Here is a 26,083-nt window from a genome sequence, read left to right on the forward strand (position 1 = left end):
CCACAGGTTCACCACTCTCTGGGTGAAGAAATTCCTCCTCATTTCAGTCCTAAATGGCTTACCCCTTATCCTTAGACTATGACCCCTGGTTCTGGACTCCCCGGCCATCAGAAACATCCTTCCTGCATCTAGTCTGTCCAGGCCTGACAGAATTTTATAGGTTTCGATGAGATCCCCTCTCAATCTTCTAAACTCCAGTGAGTATAAGCCCAATCGACACAATCTCTCCTCATACGTCATTCCTGCCATCCCAGGTATCAGCCTGGTGAATCTTCGCTGCACTCCTTCCATGGCAAGAACGTCCTTCCTCAGATAAGGCGACCAAAACTGCACACAATACTCAAGGTGTGGTCTAACCAAGGCCCTGTACAACTGCAGCAAGACATCCTTGTTTTTGTACTCGAACCCTCTTGCTACGAAGGCCAACATACCATTTGCCTTCTTAACCGCCTGCTGCACCTGCATGCTTACCTTCAGCGACTGGTGTACAAGAACACCCAGGTCTCTTTGCACTTCCCCTTCTCCCAATCTATTACCATTCAGATAATAATCTGCCTTCCTGTTTTTGCCACCAAAGTGGATAACCTCACATTTATCCACATTACAGTGCATTTGCCATGTTTCTGCCCAATCACCCAACCTGTCCAAATCGTGCTGGAGTTTCACGACATCCTCCTCACAGCATATCCTCCACCCCAGCTTTGTGTCGTCTGCAAATTTGGAGATATTACATCCAATTCCCTCGTCCAGATCATTAATATATATTGTGAACAGCTGGGGTCCTAGGACCGATCCTTGCGGTACCCCACTAGTCACTGCCTGCCACTCAGAAAATGACCCGTTTATTCCAACTCTTTGCTTTCTGTCCGCCAACCAGTTCTCTATCCAAGTCAATACCTTGCCCCCAATCCCATGTGCCTTAATTTTGCACGCTAATCTCTTATGCGGGACCTTATCGAAAGCCTTCTGAAAGTCCAAATACACCACATCCACTGGTTCTCCCTTATCTATTTTACCAGTTACATCCTCAAAAAATTCCAGTAGATTAGTCAAGCATGATTTACCTTTTGTAAATCCATGTTGACTTTGTCCGATCCAGTCACTGCTTTCCAAGTGTCACCACCCATCAGGCGAGAAGTTGAGGAGGAGGAAAAGACAGAAGAGAAAGGGAAGTTGCAACCTAGAGAGTCAATTTCTGCCCAGACTCTACGTGAAGAACTAATTCAAATGCGATACCAGTATCCTCAAACCCAATTCCCCATTCACCAACAGTCCCAATCCTTACCTTCCCTCTGTCACTGACCGGCACATTGTCCTCTTGGCCACAATGCAAAAATAACACCCAACACAAAATACACATTCCAAAGCAAATTTATAAACTAAATAATGCCATATTGCATACAAACTTAAACTAATGATCCTTGTGCATTTCCTTAGTGCCTGTCCTAGTGCTCCTATGCAGTGCAACTCTGGTGGAAGGCGGCTGACTTTCAGTGGGGGAGACTGCAGATGGCCTGCAGGACGACCGCGAGCAGCTCTGGGCCTAGAAGGTCCGGCTTCAGACAGCACCATCTCGGCATGGACGTTAGCAGTCTGAGCTGGCTGGCTGACTGGCAACTGCAAGGACACTAGCGGAGTGGCAGGGGTGGGATATTGACTACTGTCACCCTGAGAGGACAGCAGGTGTTCAAGCTCCATGGAGCCACTGCCACTCCCCTGGGGCGGTGCCTCAGCAATCCCAGTAATCTGTTGGAGGACAGATTGCTGGACTGCTGTGACACCCTGCAAGCTCCTTTGAATACTGATACCCACAGCTATGATGGCGGCAGTCTGAGCTTGCATGGCAGCACTCAGACGTTTGGTGGAAGCTGAGACACCGGCCATCAGACGCTGCAGCATGGTTGGGTCCATAAGTGTGTTGATGGAGCTGGCCACCAGTTCCATGCTGGAAAGGATGGGCTCCAAGCTCTGCACAAAGCCTTCTGCCAAGTTGGGGTCAGACTCCTCCACGCTCCTTCACATTAAACGCAGGCTTCCCAATGCACCAAGCATTTTGTTGTGTACACACATCAGCCGCCTTCTATAGCTTGTCCCATCAGAGTCCTCTGCAGCAGAACTCATGTGCGACCTCGCCTTCTGGTGAGCTTGCACCTGCGCTATCCTTGCCCCCCCTGCTCTGGCTGCAGCGCACTTGTGCCCAGAGTCTCACCACGTGCAGATCCTGCCTCTAATCTATTCTTTAAGTTACGCGCAGTGTCAGTATCTGAGCTGGTGGCTGAGAGTGTAAAATCATCACAGTCTTCTTGGTCTTCCTCCAGTGCCTGGCCTGGTTGCAGTTCTTGGGTATCTGAAAGGAAAAAGGGACAAAGGTAAGGTTGCAGTGAGGGGAGAGTGGGTCAGAAGCGATTGTGGGATGTGAGGAGGAGGATTAGGTATGACTATACCGTAGTCTTTAATGGATTCAGCCCCGCTGCTGGCCACAGCCTCAACAATAGCCCATCCGATAATGGCCAGCACCGTCTCCTCCATGGGTGGGTTAGAACATGCAGGCATGCCTTTCCCACTCCGGTTAGTTTCTGCTGCCTCCGGTTGTGCACCAATTTCTCCTGCGAGAGAGAAGTGCATCAGAGTCTGCTGCAATCTGTTTGGGTGATGTAGCTGTCTTGGTTGAATAGCTGGCAAGTGTGCAAGCTGTGAGATATGGGTGTGAGGCTTGCAATCGTGCCAAGTGTGAGGGTGGGGTAAAGCATATGAATGTTGGGTATGAATCCTGATTGGTAGAAATTGTTGGTAGGTGAGTGATGGCAGTGTGGTGAATTTCTTTTTTAATTAATTCACGGGATGTGGGCATCGCTGGCAAGGCCAGGATTTATTGCCCATCCCTAATTGCCTTTGAGAAGCTAGTAGTGAACTGCCGCCTTGAACCGCTGCAGTCCATGTGGTGAAGGTACTCCCACAGTGCTGTTAGGGAGGGAGTTTCAGGATTTTGACCCAGTGACGACGAAAGAACAGCAATATATTTCCAAGTCAGGATGGTGGGGAACTTGAAGGTGGTGGTGTTCCCATGCGTGTGCTGCCCTTGTCCTTCTAGGTGGAGATTGCGGTTTTGGGAGGTGCTTTTGAAGAAGCCTTGACCAGTTGCTGCAGTGCATTTTGTAGATGGTACACACTGCAGCCATGGTATGCCGATGGTGGAGGGAGTGAATGTTTAAGGTGGTGGATGTGGTGCCAATCAAACGGGCTGCTTTGTCCTGGATGGTGCCGAGCTTCATGAGTGTCCTTGGAGCTGCACTAATCCAGGCAAGTGGAGAGTATTCTATCACACTCCTTACTTGTGCCTTGTAGATGGTGGAAAGGCTTTGGGAAGTAAGGAGGTGGGTCACTTGCTTCAGAATACCCAGCCTCTGACCTGCTGTTGTAGCCACAGTATTTATGTGGCTGGTCCAGTTATGTTTCTGGCCAATGGTGATCCCCCAGGATGTTATGGTGGGAGATTCGACGATGGTAATGCCGTTGAATGACAATGGGAGGTGGTTAGACTTTCTCTTGTTGGAGATAGTCATTGCCTGGCATTTGTGGTGTGAATGTTACCTACCACTTATCAGCCCAATCCTGAATGTTGTCCAGGTCTTGCTGCATGCGGGCATGGACTGCTTCAGTATCTGAGGAGTTGCGAATGGAACTGAACACTGTGAACATCCCCATTTCTGACCTTATGTTGGAGGGAAGATCATTGATGAAGCAGCTGAAGATGGTTGGGCATAGGACACTGCCCTGAGGAACTCCTGCAGCGATGTCCTGGGCTGAGATGATTGACCTCCTACAACCACAACCATCTTCCATTGTATTAGGTATGACTGTAGCCAGTGGAGAGTTTTCCTCCTGAATTGAGCAGTGGTTGAGGCTAGTGGTGTAATTGGTAGGATATGGCATTTGAAGATGACCTTGATCACTCGTGTGAGGCCATTAAACTGCTTGCGGAACTGCATCCAGGTCATTAGGGCTAAACTCCTGGCATTTTCCTCAGCGGCTATCTGTTCCCACTGCCTTCTCATCTGTCTGGAGGGTCCCCTGCCCCACTGCAATACAGTACATGTCTCCTCCTTTCCACCTCCTCCACCAAGACCTCCAGTGCTGCATCAAAAAAGCTTGGTGCGTGCTCTCTCACATAGTCAGCCATTGTTCTTTGTTACACAGCACTATTCCGAATGGTGTCTGCACTTCCAGCAGCTACAAGGCCCCTTCCCTTTAAGAGGTGCAGGCTAGCTTTAAGTAGTTCTAGCAAGTAACTTTATTGGGCCCCTGATAATGCGTGCAGCCAATGAACAGCACAGTTAGCACTGGCTGCACGCAGCAATCATGATAATGAACAGGCAGCATGAGGATGGCGTGCTGCTTGCATTGCATTGAACGGATGCAGGGTAATCACGCAGCTTGAACCCCGCGCCCATTTTCGGGTGATATTCAATTTAGCCCCCTACAGCTCTATGACTGCCCTCTTGGTCACCTCTTAAAGGCTGAAAGGCTCTAAATTTCTGAACATTTTCCATAATTCGGTGCTCCGATGCAATTGATCAGTTTTCTGGCTCTTCTCTGCAATGCCTCTAGGGCTGGAGTGTCTCCATTGTACCCCATTTAAGCATTGTTTCCTATACACTGGGACCTGCCCAGTATTGATCAACTTCCTTGTAATGATTGGCAATGCCTCACAAATCTGTTTTCTTGCCTTTCTCAGTACTCCGGGAAGATGCCATCCATCCTAAGTATTTGTGAGCCCTTTTAGTCTAAATAGGACTTCCAGTTCATTTATATTAGTCATTTATCCTACTTCAGTTATCACTATTTAGGGAAGGCATGTTGTATTTGGAGGAAGTAATCATTTAGTGTATATTGACAAGTATATGCATATTAAACATGCAGGCGGGAATCTCGAGCGGCAGAGCGGGGCTATAAAAGGCCCCAGAGACCAGGTAAGGCCTCACAGCGTCGGCGGGAATCTCGAGCGGCAGAGCGGGGCTATTAAAGTCCCAGAGACCAGGTAAGGTTTATCAATCTCCAGTCTCGGGACTCGGAGGGAAGGAGAGAGGTAAAAAGTAATCCAAGTGTGACGTCACCAGAAAGCGGGTAAGTGATTGGTTGGTAAGTATTTCCCCCTTTTTAAGCTTAAATCTCTTTGGTTTATAGTTTCTAAGGTGTGATATTCACCATCTAGAATCGGGGCAGAGGGTATTTAAGAATAATATTAATAAATTTAATTAATTACATAGAATGGGCGATCAGGTGATGTGTTGCTGCTGCAATATGTGGGAGCTGGTGGACACCATTGATGCTCACGGTGATCACATTTGCAGTAAGTGTTGGCTGCTCGAGGAATTCCGGCTCCGCGTTGAAGAGCTGGAGTCCGAGCTTCAAACACTGAGACACATCAGGGAGGGGGAGAGTTACCTGGACTCTGTGTATCACGAGGTATTCACACCAATTAGATTAATTAATTCAGATGTAGTCCATGGCCAGGGTCAGGATGGTGTGACGAGAAGTGAGGCAGGTACGGGGATCCAGGAGGTAGTGTTGGAGGAGCCGCAGCCCTTGCACTTGTCCAACAGGTTCGAGGCTCTTACTCACTCCCCGCAGTCCCTGTTCCCATCCTCACAGGATGAGCAACCTGGCCACAGCACCGTGGAGCGGGGGGCGATTCAAGTGGGGGGGAGTTATAAGAAATGTTGTAGTGGTAGGGGATAGTATCGTTAGGGGGATAGATAGGGTTCTTTGCAGCCGAGAGCGAGAGTCCCGAAGGCTGTGTTGCCTGCCCGGTGCCAGGGTTAAGGACATCTCCTCTGGACTGGAGAGAAACTTGGAGTGGGAGGGGGAGGATCCAGTTGTCGTGGTCCATGTTGGTACCAACGACATAGATAGGACAAGGAAGGAGGTTCTGCTGAGGAAGTTTGAGCAGCTAGGGGCCAAATTAAAAAGCAGAACCACAAGGGTAATAATCTCTGGATTATTACCTGAGCCACGAGCGAATTTGGCTAGGACAAATAAAATTAGAGAGTTAAATGCGTGGCTCAAAGACTGGTGTGGGAGAAATGGGTTTTGCTTCCTGGGACACTGGCACCAGTACTGGGGCAGGAGGGAGCTGTTCCGTTGGGACGGGCTTCACTTGGCCAGTGCTGGGACTAGAGTCCTGGCGGATCATATAACTAGGGCTGTAGAGAGGGCTTTAAACTAACTAGTTGGGGGGAGGTTCCTAGAGAGCAAATAATAAAAATGACAACAGAGAAGGTCATAGACTTAGGTAGCAGTGGGGAAATTAAAAACCAGAGCGTGTCAGGAAGTGGCAGAAGGTATGGAGTAAAAGGTAAAGTAATAAAAAGGGCAAAAGCAGGAACTAAGTGTCACAAAACATCTTTGAAAGTTCTCTATCTGAATGCACGTAGCATTCGTAACAAAATAGACGAGTTAATGGCACAAATAACTACATATGGGTATGATCTTGTGGCCATTACAGAAACATGGCTGCAGGGTGACAATGCCTGGGAATTAAACATACCAGGTTATTTAACGGTCAGGAAGGACAGGCAGGAAGGAAGGGGAGGTGGGGTGGCTATGTTAATAAAGGAAGGAATCACTGTAATACAGAGAAATGATATTGGGTCAAAAGATCAGGATAATGAAACAGTTTGGGTGGAGGTAAGGAATAATAAGGGGAAAAAAACACTAGTGGGCGTAGTCTATAGGCCTCCGAACAGTGGCAACTCTGTTGGACGGAGTATCAATCAGGAAATAGTTGAGGCTTGTAATAAGGGAACATCTATAATTATGGGGGATTTTAACTATCATATTAATTGGACAAATCAAATTGGGCAGGGCTGCCTTGAGGATGAGTTCATTGAGTGTATTAGGGATGGGTTTCTTGAGCAGTATGTAACTGAACCGACCAGGGGGCAAGCAACCTTGGATCTGGTCCTGTGTAACGAGACAGGATTAATTAAAAATGTCCTAGTAAAGGATCCCCTTGGAATGAGTGACCATAACATGGTTGAATTCCATATTCAATTAGAGGGTGAGAAGGTTGGATCTCAAACAAGCGTGCTAAGCTTGAATAAATGAGACTATGAAGGTATGAGAGCGGAATTGAGTAGAGTGGATTGGGAAAATAGATTAAAGGGTAAGACAATACATGATCAGTGGTGTACATTTAAGGAGTTATTTTACAACTTCCAAAAAAAAAATATTCCACTGAGAAGAAAAGGGTGTAAAAGAAAAGACAGCCATCCGTGGCTAAGTAAAGAAATTAAGGATAGCATTCGACTAAAAACAAGGGCATATAAGGTAGCCAAATCTAGTGGGAGGATAGAGGATTGGGAAAACTTTAAAAGACAGCAAAAAATAACAAAAAGATTGATTAAGAAAGGGAAGATAGATTATGAAAGTAAATTAGCAAAAAATATAAAAACAGATAGTAAGAGTTTTTATACTTATATAAAAAGAAAAAGGGTGGCTAAAGTAAATGTTGGTCCCCTAGAGGATGAGACCGGGAAATTAATGGTGGGAAATATGGAGATGGCAAAAACACTGAATATTTTATATCAGTCTTTACAGTAGAAGACACTAAGAATATCCCAACACTGGACAAACAGGGGGCTAAAGGGGGGGAGGAGCTAAACACGATCAAAATCACTAAGGAAGTGGTACTCGGTAAAATAATGGGACTCAAGGCGGATAAATCACCTGGACCTGATGGCTTACATCCTAGGGTCTTGAGGGAAGTGGCGGTAGGGATTGTGGATGCATTGGTAATAATTTTCCAAAACTCCCTGGACTCGGCAAAGGTCCCGGCAGACTGGAAAACTGCTAATGTAACACCCTTATTTAAAAAGGGCAGTAGACAGAAGGCTGGAAACTATAGACCGGTTAGCCTAACATCTGTGGTAAGTAAAATTTTGGAGTCCATTATTAAGGAGACAGTAACAGGACATTTGGATAATCATCATTTAATAGGACAAAGTCAGCATGGTTTTATGAAGGGGAAGTCATGTTTGACAAATTTGCTGGAGTTCTTTGAGGAAGTAACATATAGGGTGGATAAAGGGGAACCAGTGGATGTAGTGTATTTAGACTTCTAAAAGGCATTTGACAAGGTGCCACACAAGATTATTGCTTAAGATAAAAAATCATGGGATTGGGGGTAATATTCTGGCATGGATAGAGGATTGGCTATCTAACAGAAGGCAGAGAGTTGGGATAAATGGTTCATTCTCAGACTGGCAATCAGTAACTAGTGGTGTTCCGCAAGGGTCAGTGCTGGGTCCCCAACTCTTTACTATCTATATTAACGAGTTGGAGGAGGGGACCGAGTGTAACATCAAAGTTTGCAGATGATACTAAGATGGGAGGGAAAGTAGTGAGTGAGGAGGACATAAAAAACCTGCAAGGGGACATAGACAGGCTAAGTAAGTGGGCAGAGATTTGGCAGATGGAATACAATACTGGAAAGTGTGAGGTTATGCACTTTGGCAGGAAAAATCGTAGAGCAAGTTATTATCTTAATGGCAAGAAACTGGAAAGTACTGAAGTACAAAGGGATCTGGGGGTCCTGGTGCATGAAACTCAAAAGGTTAGTATGCAGGTGCAGCAAGTGATTAAGAAGGCCAATGGAATGTTGGCTTTCATTGCTAGGGGGATAGAATATAAAAATAGGGAGGTATTGCTTCAGTTGTACAAGGTATTGGTGAGACCGCACCTGGAATACTGCGTACAGTTTTGGTGTCCATACTTAAGAAAGGACATACTTGCCCTCGAGTCAGTACAAAGAAGGTTCACTCGGTTAATCCCGGGGATGAGGGGATGGACATATGAGGAGAGGTTGAGTAGATTGGGACTCTACTCATTGGAGTTCAGAAGAATGAGGGGCGATCTTATTGAAACATATAAGATTGTGAAGGGGTTGGATCGGGTGGATGCGGGGAGGATGTTCTCTGATGGGTGAAACTAGAACTAGGGGGCATAGTCTTAGAATAAGGGGCTGCTCTTTCAAAACTGAGATGAGGAGGAACTACTTCACTCAGGGTGGTAGGTCCATGGAATATGCTGCCCCAAAAAGCTGTAGAAGCTACATCATTACATAAATTTAAAACAGAAATAGACAGTTTCCTAGAAGTAAAGGGAATTAAGGGTTACGGGGAGCGGGCAGGAATTTGGACATGGGTCTAGGTTCGGATCGGTCATGGCCCTGTGGGTAGCGGAGCGGGCCCAGGGGCCATGTAGCCTGATCCTGCTCCTATTTCGTGTGTCTAATTCTGTTAGATTCAGGAGATGGTTCTGTGATCGTGGATTGGCGGTTAGGATCAGATCAGCCATGATCTTATTGAATGGCGGAGCAGGCTCGAGGGGCCGATTGGCCTACTCCTGCTCCTATTTCTTATGTTCTTATGTTCTTATGTAGGAGAGGATTGTGAAATTATGGTGTTGCCCTTGAAAAAGGTATAGAAATTATATTGAATGAGTAATTGTTTAAATAGATGTTTTCTGGTTACCATATGTGTTGCTGTACCATGATTCCAAGTAACCATGAGATGTGACTTTTTTGCCAACTCAATTGTTTTCAACATTTAAATGTGCTTATCACGCCAGCACTGTGCAGAGCACTTTCCTTCCAAAGTTATCGTGACAACAGCAAGCTTGTTCTACTTTGCTTACCTCAAGCTCACACAATCTATGACACACACTACTTTATCAAATTTTTAATGAAGCAAAACCAGAGGAACCATGCCAACAGGCCTGCTGGCTGTCATTGGGCATGAGAGAATGATGTAACCCTCATTGCTTTCCCCTTTGTTGTTATTTAATTCCCTTATACCCCCTACCACAAGCCTCACACAATCTTTTTGCAGGACCTGTAAAATTAATCCACTGCTGTGTTTTGTGGAACAAACAGAAAAAGAAAAATATAACATGTCAAATCGACTTGTGGTATAAACCGAAACATGTCAAGTTCCTGCTGGATATATTAATATATATATTTATCCAATAATGGAACCTGATATAGATTTGCAGCTTATTTTATAATGTGTGCTTGTTGCGTTAATATAATTAATGAGCTTTTACCATTTAACATTTATTTATGAAACAAATGTATCAATACTGGATGGCACAGTGGATTAGAACATTGCACTTTCAGTCTGAGTAGGGAAATATCTAAAGGTTTGTAATTTGTTTTTTGAGGTAGTAGTTTCAAAGCTGCATCCTAATTTTTAAGGCCTACTTTGGTTATAGCGGCACCGTTGAGAACAGCAATTTTTTTAAAAAAGCACTTCACAGTATGAAAGCCATTCCTAGTAAAAATGTGTTGTAGCTCTTAGTATCTACCAAATGTCAACCCTGTTCTTTTTCTGTATATTTGGATTTTTCTCTCAGGCTTGGTTTAGAAAGAGGTGCGACAGCAAAAGAGTCTTTAGATATCATCGTGTCCCTTTTAGAAGAGCATGGACAAGGTGGCAATAATTTTGAAGATGGAGACACACACCACACGTTCCACAGTACGTTTCTCATTGTGGACAGAACAGAAGCCTGGGTCTTGGAAACTGTTGGCAAATACTGGGCTGCTGAGAAATTCGCAGGTTGGTAATTTTCATGAGTTAATGACCAACATTGTGTAAAGACCAATGACAGTGGTGTGATCCATGTAGCTTCAGTTTCCATTTGCTTGGCAGATATGTTGAGCAGAACAAATCCATAAGAGATGGACCAATCATGACATTTCAATTCAATATAAGTTAGCATACTAGACCACAACTATTCTTGAAAGCAAAACAGTATTTGCTAAATTTGCCAGTTGGTGAGAAGATTATACAGCTTAGTATAATGCTCATAACCTTGCACAAGTACAGCATTCATACCCTGTGATTAATTCCACTCTCATCATTAAATCAATTGTGTTCTGAGTGCCAGAGCCAAAAACACATGACCCCCTTCCCTGAATTTCTGCCTTGTGCCTTAGATCACTTCTGTCTTGCATCAAAGATGGCTGTGATGAGAAGACAACACTTGTGCATAGAACACAGACACACAGTGTAAAGTTCTGTGGAGTATTTTTGTTAGTGTTGGCAGTTGGAAACCTAACAATAGCAGCATTTTCCTCAAATGGAGGTTTCATCATTTTGAGTACATCAAGGTACCAGAAGTTGTCAGAAGTATAATTGATTGGAATCATGTCTTCTCTCCTTTAGCACCATCATTTTAAAGCATTCATTAACAAGCTTAGTGGTGTGAGCTGTTAGGAATGATGGTCCTGTAGCAGAGTAAGTGGTTGTCTTGCCATGGATGAACTACAGAATTTGCTTATCCCAGTTTGGCATAAAAATAAATCAAAAAAGGTGACTCAACCATGGCTAACAAGGGAAATTAGGGATAACATAAGATCCAAAGAGAGGACATATAAATTGGCCAAAAAAAGCAGCAAACCTGAGGATTGGGAGCAGTTTAGGATTCAGCAAAGGAGGACAAAGGGATTAATTAAGAGGGGGAAAATAGCTTATGAAAGTAAGCTTGCAGGGAACATAAAAACTGACTGTAAAAGCTTTTATAGATATGTGAAGAGAAAAAGATTGGTGAAGTCAAGCGTAGGTCCCTTACAGTCAGAATCAGGGGAATTTATAATGGGGAACAAAGAAATGGCAGACCAATTAAATACATATTTTGGTTCTGTCTTCACAAAGGAGGACACAAATAACCTCCCAGAGATGTCGGGGAACATAGGGACTAATGAGAGGGAGGAACTGAAAGAAATCAGTATTTGTAGGGAAATGGTGTTGGGGAAGTTGACGGGACTGAAGGCCGATAAATCCCCAGGGCCTGATAATCTACATCCTAGGGTACTTAAGGAAGTGGCCCTGGAGATAGTAGATGCATTGCTGGTCATCTTCCAGAACTCGATAGACTCTGGAACAGTACCCATGGATTGGAGGGTAGCTAATGTTACCCCACTATTCAAAAAAGGTGGTCGAGAAAAAGCGGGGAATTATAGACTGGTAAGCCTGACATCGGTAGTGGGGAAAATGCTAGAGTCCATTATAAAAGATGTAATAGCAGAGCACTTGGAAAGCAGTGACAGGATCGGACAAAGTCAACATGGATTTACAAAAGGTAAATCGTGCTTGACTAATCTACTGGAATTTTTTGAGGATGTAACTGGTAAAATAGATAAGGGAGAACCAGTGGATGTGGTGTATTTGAACTTTCAGAAGGCTTTCAATAAGGTCCCGCATAAGAGATTAGCATGCAAATTTAAGGCACATGGGATTGGGGGCAAGGTATTGACTTGGATAGAGAACTAGTTGGCAGATAGAAAGCAAAGAGTTGGAATAAACGGGTCGTTTTCCGAGTGGCAGGCAGTGACTAGTGGGGTACCGCAAGGATCGGTCCTAGGACCCCAGCTGTTCACTATATATTCATGATCTGGACGAGGGAATTGGATGTAATATCTCCAAATTTGCAGACGACACAAAGCTGGGTGGGAGGGTAAGCTGTGAGGAGGATGTCGTGAAACTCCAGTACGATTTGGACAGGTTGGGTGATTGGGCAGAAACATGGCAAATGCACAATAATGTGGATAAATGTGAGGTTATCCACTTTGGTGGCAAAAACAGGAAGGCAGATTATTATTTGAATGGCAATAGATTGGGAGAAGGGGAAGTGCAGAGAGACCTGGGTGTTCTTGTGCACCAGTCGCTGAAGGTAAACATGCAGGTGCAGCAGGCGGTTAAGAAGGCAAGTGGTATGTTGGCCTTCATAGCAAGAGGGTTCTAGTACAGGAACAAGGATGTCTTGCTGCAGTTGTACAGGGCCTTGGTGAGACCGCACCTTGAGTATTGTGTGCAGTTTTGGTCACCTTATCGGAGGAAGGATGTTCTTGCCATGGAAGGAGTGCAGCGAAGATTCACCAGGCTGATACCTGGGATGGCAGGAATGACGTATGAGGAGAGATTGTGTCGATTGGGCTTATATTCACTGGAGTTTAGAAGATTGAGAGGGGATCTCATCGAAACCTATAAAATTCTGTCAGGCCTGGACAGACTAGATGTAAGAAGGATGTTTCTGATGGCCAGGGAGTCCAGAACCAGGGGTCATCGTCTAAGGATAAGGGGTAAGCCATTTAGGACTGAAATGAGGAGGAATTTCTTCACCCAGAGAGTGGTGAACCTGTGGAATTCTCTGCCACAGAGGGCGGTGGAGGCCAGTTCATTAAATATATTCAAGAAGGAGTTGGATATATTTCTTAAGGCTAAAGGGATCAAGGGGTATGGGGAGAAGGCAGGGACAGGATACTGAATTTGGATGATCAGCCATGATCTCATTGAATGGCGGAGCAGGCTCGAGGGGCCGAATGGCCTACTCCTGCTCCTATTTTCTATGTTTCTTAAGGTGTGCTTACACCACAACTTTACCATGAGCGTGAAGTGATTTTTACTTTAGTAATAGTACAAAGTAATACATATCTGGAGTCCAGGCCCTAGAAGAGGGAGCTTGATATCATACGGAGTGCAACTCTAGTGCAGTGTCAAAGTTAATGCTGAAACCTGAACTGCATCTACCAGTCTCAGACCATTAGCTGCAGTCTAAATGCACTTTGCATTTCCAGTCTAAAGTATGATTCACTGATAGTAACACTGATTTATAAAGTTGGATGTGCTTCTTTCCACAAATGTTTGGCCAATTTTTTCCTAATCAGTTGCTGACGATTTTGCTTTTGAAATTGATTGAGGTGAAAACCATGTTGTTATTCATATCCAGCAAGGGTTGCTGATTAGCAATCAGGAGCAGGAGCTCTGCCTCTTTTTTTAAATTTCCTCCTTAACCCTGAGGCACTAACCTGACTGTAGAACCAAAATCATTGTACACAGATTTAAGGTAATTGGCAAAAAAAAGGGGAGCTGAGATTTTTTTATTTACACCATCTTATAATCTGGAATGCATTGCCTGAAAGGGTGTTGGAACTCTATTCAATAGTAATTTTCAAAAGGGAATTGGATGTATATTTGAAAAGGAAAAATTTGCAGGGCTATGGGGAAAGAGCAGGGGGATGAGATTAATTGTATAGCTTTTTCAAGCAGCTGGCATAGACAAGATAGGTCGAATGGCCTCCTTTTGTGCTATATCATTCTATGATCACCCTGGAAGAGATTGGCTAGCTACAGACTAGGATTGAACCCAAGACTTTCTTGGTCTCTACTCACTGTGTAACACTCGTTATAAAATGCAGTCTGGCTTCCCAGTTTTTAATAAGTTCAAATAAACAAGTAAAAAAATAAATCTGGAGCAGTAAATCTGTGCCTTAAAAATTCACTGTGCTGACTATTCTTATTACATGAACCAGCCATTAAAATAACGTTTTTGAAATTAATTCATGCAGATGTCTGTTTTGTTCATAGAGGGCTTGAGGAGCATTTGTAACCGGTTGTCTATAGCTACCAACATTGACGCAGAGCATCCTGAGCTTAGAGGTTATGCCCAGAGTCATGGCTGGTGGAATGGAGAAGAGGAATTCAACTTTAGTGCAGCATTCTCACCACCAGGAGCAGATGAGGCTTTGGGTCACCACTGTACTGGCAAGGAACTTCTGCAGAAACAAGCAGGTGGGTGAGAGCCTAGCAATGGGGCTTGTAGGATTGAGAACTATTTCTTTTTGTGTAGTATGGGGTAGTAAAGACTTGCAAAGTAGTAGCTGGGTTGTGGATGGTTCGATAGAGTAGAAACATCTGGGTTGTGGATCATTTAAGAAAACAATAGTGTTGAGAACTGCTTAACTTAAGAGCATCATGGCACAATTAAGTTAGGTTGATGATAAAATGGTTCTCTTACACCTGGTCTATAGTGCTGAGCAATCCTGAACATCCGTTTTATACAGGTGAGAGAAGGAAACCATGCAAATGAGACATGCCAAACTGCACTTCTGCACGTGCAATGGCATTGTAGAATTTGTACTTCCATCGCCGAACTTTGTTTCCTGCAACAAAATCAATTGCGATGCCCGCTGCTGCCGGCCTTTACATCCTGCAGTGTAACACGATTTCCTGCTTCTATTCAGAGACATTTTTGACACCTGGAGCTCACCTAAAATATTATGAGGCCGACTCTCAAAATTAGGGCAGGGTCAACACCGGTGCAGGTATGAATTGAGCTCTGTCTCCCTTCTAACTGGGCTCACACCAGGTTGGAAAATCCAGGTTGGAATGTTGCTAAAATATTTAATCATAAGGGCTGTCAAGGCTGAGCCTGATCCAGTCCTCACCAAATGTACACCGAGATCAATGGAAAGTGATTAAGAGCAGGAACCATGACTGATCTTTCTAGCCTGGGGACATGAGCCAATTGTAATGACTGCACCACCATGCTGAGGGCATCTAACTTGGTACAAACCAGGGACCAAACCTAGATGGTCTTTATGATTTAATATCATACCATTTACTGCATTTAGTTGCTATCATTTTGCCTTAGCAGACTGTGAGTGTGCGTTTTCTCTTGCTACTCAAGATGGCAGAATAATGAACCACTTTACAAGGGTAATACTACTGTCCAGATTTCTGTACAGATAACATAATACATAATGAGTTTCAAGCATCTATTGAATACACTTCACATCTATTTCAAAGTACCTTTATCATAATTTTCTATTTAACATTCTTGTCTGATCTGTGTAAATGCAGCATCACCTGACTTCCATTTTGAATCTTAGTGAAAAAAGGGAACAATCTCCATTTTTAAATCCCAGCTATTTTTAAACCAAAGATGCACAACTGTCCATTTGTCTCAATGCATTTACCCACTAACCCATTTGGGAGCTCCTGGTACAATTCTAATTTTTTTTTAAAGTAATAACATTTAGTCCATGTTGTGTTTCTTGTGGTGTATTGTGCTGTCTGAGTTCAGGATGCTGGGTGCATTGATACCATTAGTACTGCATCTTATCTGTTGATGTCACTGAAGCTAAGTCATTAATGAAAGGTCCCATTCTTCACATAAAGTGCCTTTGTAAAGTGAAACTGGAATGATGACAACAGGCCTAGCTGTCCTCGCATGTGACTCAGGTGATGGGATACTCCTGTCAACAATAACAAAATCAACAACTTGCATTTATATAGCGCCTTTTAATGTCATAAAATATCCTAAGAAGCTTCACCGGAGCATTATCAAACAAAATTTGACACTGAGCCACATAAGGAGAAATTAGGACAGAGGTAGGTTTTAAGGAGCGTCCTAAAGGCGAAGAGGGAGGTAGCAAGGCAGACACGCTTGAGAGAATTCCAGAGCTTAAGGCCTAGGCATCTGAAGGCACGGCTGCCAATGGTGTAGCAATTAAAATCGGGGATGCGCAAGAGGCCAGAATGGGAACAGCGCAGAAAACCCGGAGGGTTGTAGGGCTGGAGGAGATTAGAGATAAAGAGGGGCGAGGCCATGGAGGGATTTAAAAACAAGGATGAGAATTTTAAATTCGAGGCGTTACTGTACCGGGAGCCAGTGTAGGTCAGGAAGCATAGGGGTGATTGGTGAACGGGACTTGATGCGAATTAGGATACGGGCAGCAGAGTCTTGGATGATCTCAAGTTTATGGAGGGTGGAAGATGGAAGGCCATCCAGGAGAGCGTTAGAGTATTCTATAGGTAACAAAGGCATGGATGAGGGTTTCAGCAGCAGTTGAGCTGAGGCAGGGGCGGAGACGGGCGATTTTACGGAGGTGGAAATAGGCGGTGATGGAGCGGATATGTGGTTGGAAGCTCATCTCGGGGTCAAATTAGACACCGAGGTTGTGAATGGTCTGGTTCAGCCACAGACAGTTGCTAGGGACAGGGATGGAGTCAGCGGCTAGAGAACAGCGTTTGTGATGGAGTCCGAAGACAATGGCTTCGATCTTCCCAATATTTCGTTAGAGGAAATTTCTGCTCATGCAGTACTGAATGTTGGATAAGCAGTGTGACAAATCAGAGGTTGTGGAGGGGGCAAGAGAGGTGGTGGTGAGGGAGAGCTGGGTGTCGCCAGCGTATGTGTGGAACCCGACGTGTTTTCAGATAATGTTGCTGAGTGGCAGCATGTAGATAAGAAATAGGAGGAGGCCAAGAATAAATCCTTGGTTAACAATCGATGGAGGTAGATTTTCACTTTTGGTGGTGGCAGAAAATTGGATCGGTCGCCTTTATGCACTGCGCCTGATTTTAGTTTCCATCGAAGTTGATGGAAAGGAAAATTAAGTGAGGTGTTTAACAGGCAGCCAATTCACTACCATCAGATTTCAGCCACTGCTGAAAGTGAAAATCTACCCCATGATATCTAGTCTCCGGGGTAATTGCAGTAGCACATTGTTTATAGCCCATCGATCCACTATTCATTTGTAAAATTGTGGAATTATAGAAATAGCAGCTAATTGTGCAATGTTTGCTGAATACTATTAACTCTGTAAATGCTCCTGCAAATCTGTGTTCTAGGAAAGCATGGAACAAGAAAAAACAATTCAGCTAATTCATCCTTCTTCAAATCTAATAAAATCATCCAAGTAACTTCCTCACATTTAATATAATCATACACATATGTGTATCTTAGACCTAACCAAACTATTTGATCTATTCATAAAACTATACAGATCAGAATGCTGACACTCTGGAAAACTCAAATTAAATGAGCATCAAGTATGGAGATGCTGTTATGTATGGTCAAACAGTAAATATTGCTGATGATTTCTTACTGAGAATCCTTTTTTTTGCTGTTCGAGGAAGTAAAGGCTTGGGCATGTACCGTGCTTAAGTACTCTGTTGCAATCTCAGACCAACTCTGCTCATTTACATAACAGCTGGAACCAGAAAGCCCGAGAACCCAGCTATAATACTAGGTTATTCAGCTCGAGCAATCCCCAGGTCAGCCTTCAGACTGCTTTGATGTGCCAACTCCCATATAAATGATTGAAGCTACTCCAGGGCGCTTGGGCCATTCCTATAATATATTGCCAGAGTTGCTTAACACCTCAGCAGTTACCTAAAATGGTGGCTCTCCATTGCAAGGCGAAATACTAGTAGAAGTTAGGGAGTGCTTGCATTGGAAAGTATGCCCACGTTATGTTCACAGTGGTACAGAGGTGGATGATCATTTTCTGTTGCTGATCTGTGGTGGTATACCATCTTTCCCTGGCATGAACCATGAAGAGAAACTGAGCTACTGACTCTCCAAAGCCTTTCGACCATCTACAAGGTACAAGTAAGGAGTGTGATGGAATACTCTCCACTTGCCTGAATGAATACAGCTCCAACAACACTCAAGAAGCTCAACACCATCCAGGACAAAGCAGCCCGCTTGATCGGCACCCCATCCACCACCTTAAACATTCAGTCCCTCCACCACTGGCGCAACATGACTGCAGTGTTTACCATCTACAAGATGTACTGCAGCAACTTGCCAAGCCTCCTTCGACAGCACCTTCCAAACCTGCGACCTCTACCACCTTGAAGGACAAGGGCATCATGCGCATGGGAACACCACCACATCCAAGTCGCACACCATCCTGACTTGGAAATATATTGCCGTTCCTTCATCGTCACGGTATCAAAATCCTGGAATTCCCTCCGTAACAGCACTATGGGATTACCTTCACCACAAGGGCTGCAGCAGTTCAAGAAGGTAGCTCATCACCACTTTCTCAAGGGCAACTAGGGATTGGCAATAAATGCTGGCCTTGCCAGCAACGCCCACATCCCATGAATAAATTTTAAATAAGTTAGTTTTTGAAGTGATTCTAATTTCTTTCATATGGCATGTTGTCTTCTGATCAAAACAACAGAATGCGCACTCAGTGGATCAAAGCTGAATATCATGTCAAGTGTATTATAATTATACATATGGGATAATTTTCCATGGGTGGGAACTTAGAAAATCTGCCCTATAAAACAAATGTTTTGTATAGTTCTGTATTAATATGGGATATTAATAACTGCTGCAATATTAGCAGAGACTTTAAATTTCTAACAATTTATCAATTGTTTCTAGATTGATGCTTGTTTGAATTGCCATGTAGTAAGGACTGTTTCAGCTCACTATCGGTTTCTGATTCATTAGGAAGTATCACTGTGCAAACAATGATTGATGTGCTGCGTGACCAGGACAACATGGATCTGGATTCTTTCCTCATCACAGGGAGCATGGTGTCCATCCTGCCTCAGAGCAGCAGCTCATCGTGTATCCACTTCTTCACGGCCACTCCTGACCCCGCGAGGTTTGTCCTACATTACCAAATCATTGGTTGACCTTGAGTGAAGGGTAATAGACATAACCAAATTACTTTACTCCAAAAGTGCACTTACACAGTTTATTGAAGTTATTTTTTCCCGATGAGTAAGTATTGGGTTCCTCCGATAGCTCAAAAAGGGTCACAAGTTCACTATCCTGGTTTCCACATTCAGTTTGAGTATTAAACTTAATTAAAGGCAATTACAAAGGTATGAGTAGAGAGTTGGCTAAAGTGGACTGGGAAAATAGATTAGAAGGTAGGACGGTAAAAAAGCAGTGGCAGACATTTAAAGAGATATTTCATGACTCTCAACAAAGATATATTTCAGTGAGAAAGAAAGACTTGAAGAGAAGGATGAACCAACCATGGCTATCCAAGGAAGTTAAGGATGGTATCAAATTGAAAGAAAAGGCATACAATGTTGCAAAGATTGGTGGTAGGCCAGAAGATTGGGAAAATTTTAGAAACCAGCAAAGGATGACTGGACCTGATGGCCTGCATCCTAAGGTCTTAAAAGAAGTGGCTACAGAGATAGTGGATGCATTGGTTGTAATCTTCCAAAATTCCCTTGACTCTGGAAAAGTCCCTGCGGATTGGAAAACCGCAACTGTAACGCCCTTATTCAAAAAAGGAGGGAGACAGAAAGCAGGAAACTATAGGCCAGTTAGCCTAACATCTGTCATTGGCAGAATGCTCAAATCCATTATTAAGGAAGTAGTAGCAGGGCATTTAGAAAATCAAAATACAATCAAACCGAGTCAGCATGGTTTTATGAAAGGGAAATCATGTTTGATAAACCTATTAGAGTTCTTTGAAGAGGTAACAAGCAGAGTGGATAAAGGGGAACCAGTAGATGTAGTGTATTTGGATTTCCAAAAGGTATTTGACAAGGTGCCACATAAAAGGTTACTGCATAAGATAAGAGCTCATGGTGTTGGGGGTAATATATTAAATTGGACAGAGGATTGGCTAACTAACAGAAAACAGAGTGTCTGCATAAATGGGTCATTTTCAGGATGGCAATCTGTAACTAGTGGGGTGCCACAGGGATCGGTAGTGAGGTACCACAGGGATTGGTGCTGGGCCCGCAACTATTTTCAATCTCTATTAATGACTTGGAGGAAGGAAGCGAGTGTATTGTAGCCAAATTTGCGGACGATACAAAGATAGATGGGAAAGCAAGTTGTGAGGAGGACATAGAGTCTGCAAAGGGATATAGATAGATTAAGTGAGTGGGCAAGAATTTGGCAGATGGAGTATAATGTAGGAAAATGTTAAGTTATCCACTTTGGTAGGAAGAATAGAGAAGAAAAATATTATTTAAATGGAGAAAGACTACAGAGACCTCAGAGTACTGCGTATAGTTTTGGTCCCCTTATTTAAGGAGGGATATACTTGCATTGGAGGCAGTTCAGAGAAGGTTCACTAGGTTGATTCCTGGGATGGAAGGGTTGTCTTATGAGGAAAGGTTGAGCAGGTTGGGCCTATACTCATTGGAGTTTAGAAGAATGAGAGGTGATCTTAATTGAAACATAAAAAGATTCTGAGGGTTTGGACAGGGTAGATGCTGAGCGGATGTTTCCCCTCGTTGGGAAATCTAGAAAAAGGGGGCATAGTCTCAGAATAAGGGGGTTGCCATTTAAGACGGAGATGAGATGAGGAATTTCTTCTCAGAGGGTCGTGAATCTTTGGAATTCTTTACCCCAGAGAGCTGTGGAAGCTGAGCCATTGAATATATTCAAGGCTGAGATACAGATTTTTGAGCAACAGGGGAGTCTAGGGTTATGGGGAGCGGGCAGGAAAGTGGAATTGAGGCCAAAATCAGATCAGCCATGATCTCATTAAATGGTGGAGCAGGTTCGAGGGGCCGAATGACCTGCTCCTGCTCCTATTTTTTATGTTATGTTTACACTCCGATAAAGATGGTAGGAGCTCTGCTGGCCTCAGCATCCTTGATTTATGAGTGGAAAATAACCAGGATTACGGCTACTGAATGCTACGCCTTCCTGGAACTGTTGAGGATTTCAAATGAAGACGGGATCAGGATTAAGCGTGAGGTCTGTCAATGATCAAACAGCCAGCTGACATGCAATGTCTAGACTTGCGTGAATTGTGGCTGCTTGGCAAGGTACCGGTGGGCTACCAGTGGAACTGTACTGCAGAAATTACTCACTGCCTGAAGGGAAGGGGAGAATGGAGGAAAAAAAACCATTGGGAACGCCACAAAAAAACACACATGCTACCAGGAAAGGGGGAAATGAAAAAAAAATTGCAAGGAATAAATTTTTAGCCATCTGTCTTTGCATCTATTTAAGGTATTTGCATACTTCAATTGAAAATGCACATACAGTCTCCAAATGAGTACATGAGACCAACTGAATGCAGTGATGTCAAAATTCAGTCTCCAGAACACAGCTGGACATTTAATCGTGACACATATGCATGAAGTAATTGATTGTAACAAGAACTGTTTGGTATTGGATGGAAAATATGTTTGCTTCAGTGCAAGTCAATTTAAACGAAGACAGTGGTCACCTCCCTATAGTGAACCTAGTTTTTTTTAATGCTGTATTTTGTATTCATTCTGCATCCTCCACACAGCAACATTATAGCCCAGCCTGGTAGATTCTGGGGAAACCATGGCATGGAGTTTCCGCTAGGGGCACAATCGGGAAAATGCACTGGACACTGCGCCGGTTTTACCAGGGTGAATTTACGCCCAAGTTTCTGCGCAGATTCATTTGCATAAGCCGAACGTAATATCTCTCATGAATCAGCGCAATTGAGCAGTGTAATGGAACGTAATCGAATCGTGACTGTATCATGGCCAATGGGGCCTCCTGTTACTGAATTTAAACTTAAAATGTGTTCAAGTAATTTCTGCAGCTGAAGGAAGAGGGCTATCGGTGGTTTCAATTGACTGCTGATTACAGATCTTGTGTACCAAGGGCAGATCAATTGACTGCTGATTACAGATCTTGTGTACCAAGGGCAGATCAATTGACTGCTGATTACAGATCTTGTGTACCAAGGGCAGATCAATTGACTGAATTTGAACACCGTTGTACTGAATTTAAAGTAATTGTGGCCTCGGTATGAGAAACAGACCTGAGTGAGGTTTCAATTCACTCTGGTCACTGCAGCTGCAGGTCATTAACAATGGATTAATGTGATCACGGGCGCAATGTTTAAGGGCACAATGTGATGAACACCCACCCTCTCCTCTCTTTCTTCCCCCTCCCCCCCCCCCACAAAAACTTTCATTTATATAGCGCCTTTAACGTAGTGAAACGTCCCAAGGCGAAACTTGCCATTCCACCCTGGGGCAATGCCAGTTTTGTGGGCAGGATTGGTTCGGGTGAATGGACTTTTGAACCAACATAAAAGATCGCAGAAACTTGAGTGTAAAGTGGTTATGGGCACAACCCACACTTAAAATTCTGAGATCTTTAGCGCTATTTAATTTCATTCTGCCCAGATTCCACTGTTATCTGGGCAGAAATCATGCAGAAACTCCACGCCATGTGCTTAGCACACAAATGAAATGTTATGACTTTGCAGATAAGCAGTAACATCAGAGTTCAACATCATTACAAAGCCCCAGGACCTGTGCCACTGTCAGATAATGTTTTACCCACCAAAAGGTTCTTTCCTCCCCACTCCAGACCTTGTCTGCAAAAGTTCAGAACACAGACTCTAGATGAGTAGGTTAGATTAGAGAGACAGAGTATCACACATTTGTTTAATTCATCCATTCTGTCAGTTTTTGTTTTATTTTTCAGGCTTCCCAGGAACCTAAGGTGTCGTTACTAGCAATAAATCCCTAGAAAATACACTAATGTGCTCTATTCAGGATAAGCATTCAAAAATAAAGAATAAACAAGCACTTTAGGTTGTATGGTAACACCAGTAACCAATTCTCTCTTTCATAGATGGCCGAATCGAGCCCAAATAAAGTAGTCATAAACAAGAGTATTAGCATGCAAGGGCCTTACGCCCAAATTGGAATTCTGTACTCCGCATAGTGAGCCCAACTGGGATGTGGTTGTAAAGTACATCCTTGGCACTGACTCATACAATACAATAACTGCATCAAATGCAAACTAACTGCCTCCATTGCTTGGACCACAAGCCTACACCAATATCTGCCACTATAAAACATAACCACACCACAAATTGCCAAATTTGTTTCAGCTTCAAGAAATTCCTCCATAACTTATAGCCACACCATATTATTTGGAACACAATAGACAAGCACAGTAAACCCCAATCAAACTTGCCCATTCAGAAGTCACTGAACAAACATCCTCACCAACCTGTGCTGAGGACTCATGCGCCTCTTGGTGCATGAAGTAGTGGTTCAAGCCCTGAATTTGCCAATGAGTTTGAGGAATTTTGTTCTATTGCTCTGTGGACTGGATGGTTGTGTTATTCTATCATTCTATGTAGGAATGATGCTAGATACAGCACAGAAGGAGGCCATTAAGAACATAAGAAATAGGAGCAGGAATAGGCCATTTGGCCCTTCAAGCCTGCTCCGCCATTCAATAAGATCATGGCTGATCTTCTACCTCATCTCCACTTTCCTGCACTGTTCCCATATCCCTTGATTCCCTTAATATTCAAAAATATATCAATCTCTGTCTGGAATATACTCAATGACTGAGCCTCCACAGCCCTCTGGAGTAGAGAATTCCAAAGATTCACCACCCTCTGAGTGAAGAAATGTCTCCTCATCTCAGTCCTAAATGTGACCCCTGATTCTAGACTCCCCAGCCAGGAGAAACATCCTCCCTGCATCTACCCTGTCAAGCCCTGTAATAATTTTGTATGTTTCAATGAGATCACCTCTCATTCTTCTAAACTCTAGGAAATATAAACCTAGTCTACTCAATCTCTCCTCCTAGGACAATCCCCTCATCTCAGGAACCAATCTGGTGAACTTTTGTTACACTCCCTCTATGGCAAGCATATCCTTCCTTAGGTAAGGAGACCAAAACTGTACACAATACTCCAGGTGTGTTCTCACCAGGGCCCTATATAATTGCAATAAGATGTCTTTACTCTTGTACTCAAATCCTCTTGTAATAAAGGCCAACATACCATTTGCTTTCCTAATTGCTTGCTGTACCCGCATGTTAAGTTTGTGATTCGTGTATAAGGACACCCAGGTCCCTCTGAACACCAACATTTTCCAATCTCTCACCATCTAAAAAGTACTCTGCTTTTCTATTTTTCCTACCAAAGTGGATTACTTCACATTTCCCCTCATTATATTCCATTTGCCATGTTCTTGCCTACTCACTTAGCCTGTCTATATCCCCTTGAAGCCTCCTTGCATCCTCCTCACAACTTACATTCCCACCCATCTTTGTATCATCGGCAAACTTGGATACATTACATTTGGTCCCCTCATCCAAATCATTGATATAGATTATGAATAGCTGAGGCCCAAGCACTGATCCTTGTGGTACCCCACTAGTTACTGCCTGCCAGTCCGAAAATTACCCGTTTATCCCTACTCTGTTTTCTGTCCGTTAACCAATCCTCAATCCATGCTAGTATATTACCCCCAATCCCATGAGCCCTAATTTTGTTTAATTCAAATGCCTTCTGAAAATCCAACTACACCACATCCACTGGTTTCCCCCTTATCCTGCTAGTTACAACCTCAAAAAATTCTAACAGATTCGTCAAACACAATTTCTCTTTCATAAATCCGAGTTGACTCTGCCCAATCCTATTATTATTTTCTAAGTGCCCTGTTACTACGTCCTTAATAGATTCTAGCATTTTCCCTACTACTGATGTCAGGCTGACCTGTTCTATAGTTCCCTGTTTTCTCTCTCCCTCCTTTCTTAAATCCATGGGAACCGTTCTAGAATCTATGGAATTTTGGAAAATGACAACCAATGCATCCACTATCTCTATAGCCATCTCTTTCAAAATCCTGGGATGTAGGTCATCAGGTCCAAGGGATTTATCGGCTTTCAGTCCCATTAATTTCTCCGGTACTATTTTTTTTACTAATTTCTTTCAGTTCCTCATTCTTGCTAGAGCCTTGGTTCTCCACTATTTCCGGGAAGTTTTTGCGTAAGCTGTTTAATTTCTCTGCCATTTCCTTATTCCCCATTATAAGTTCTCCTGTCTCAGCCTGTAAAGGACCCACATTTACTTTCGCTAATCTTTTCCTTTGTAAAAGCTTCTATAGGTATGTAAAGTCTGTTTTTATGTCTCTTGCTAGTTTACTCTCATTCTATTTTCCCTTTCTTTATCAATTTCTTGGTCCTCCTTTGCTGAATTCTAAAATTCTCCCAATCCTTAGGCTTACTATTTTTGGCAACATTATAAGCCTCTTCCTTTGGACTAATACTATCTTTAACTTCTCTCGTTAGCCACGTGTCTCTGCTGGCTCTTCGGTAGAGCTATCCACAATTAGTCCTACTCCCCTGCTCTTTCCCCATAGCCCTGTAAATATTTTCCCTTTGAGCATTTATCCAATTCACTTTTGAAATTTACTATTGAATCTGTATCTAACACCCTTTCAGGCAGTGCATTCCAGATCACAACAACTTGCTGTGTTTAAAAGAAAAATGTTTCCTCATGTCGCCTCTGGTTCTTTTGTCAATCTGTGTCCGTTGGTTACTGACCCTTCTGCCACTGGAAACAGTTTCTCCTTATTTACTCTATCAAAACCATTCCCGATTTTGAACACCTTTATCAAATCTCCTTAACCTTCTCAGCTTTAAGGAAAACAACCCCAGCTTCTCCAGACTCTCCACTTAACTGTAGTCTCCCATCCGTGGTACCATTCCAGTA

At 43.5% G+C, this 26,083-nt stretch overlaps 1 protein-coding gene across 1 annotated transcript in view; it reads left to right on the forward strand.

Moving 5' to 3' along the window:
- LOC147117530 (secernin-1-like) overlaps nucleotides 1-26,083 on the forward strand; it is a 174,557-nt gene that overhangs the window by 121,896 nt on the left and 26,578 nt on the right. Inside the window, exons 4-6 of the mRNA XM_085988591.1 lie at nucleotides 10,414-10,616; nucleotides 14,427-14,630; nucleotides 19,093-19,249. Coding sequence (XP_085844717.1) covers nucleotides 10,414-10,616; nucleotides 14,427-14,630; nucleotides 19,093-19,249 — 564 coding nt within the window. The remainder of the gene's footprint in view (nucleotides 1-10,413; nucleotides 10,617-14,426; nucleotides 14,631-19,092; nucleotides 19,250-26,083) is intronic.

This window comes from Somniosus microcephalus, chromosome 5, assembly GCF_052327205.1.
Source record: "Somniosus microcephalus isolate GS21.2 chromosome 5, FLI_Smic_1.0, whole genome shotgun sequence".
Taxonomy (NCBI): domain Eukaryota; kingdom Metazoa; phylum Chordata; class Chondrichthyes; order Squaliformes; family Somniosidae; genus Somniosus; species Somniosus microcephalus.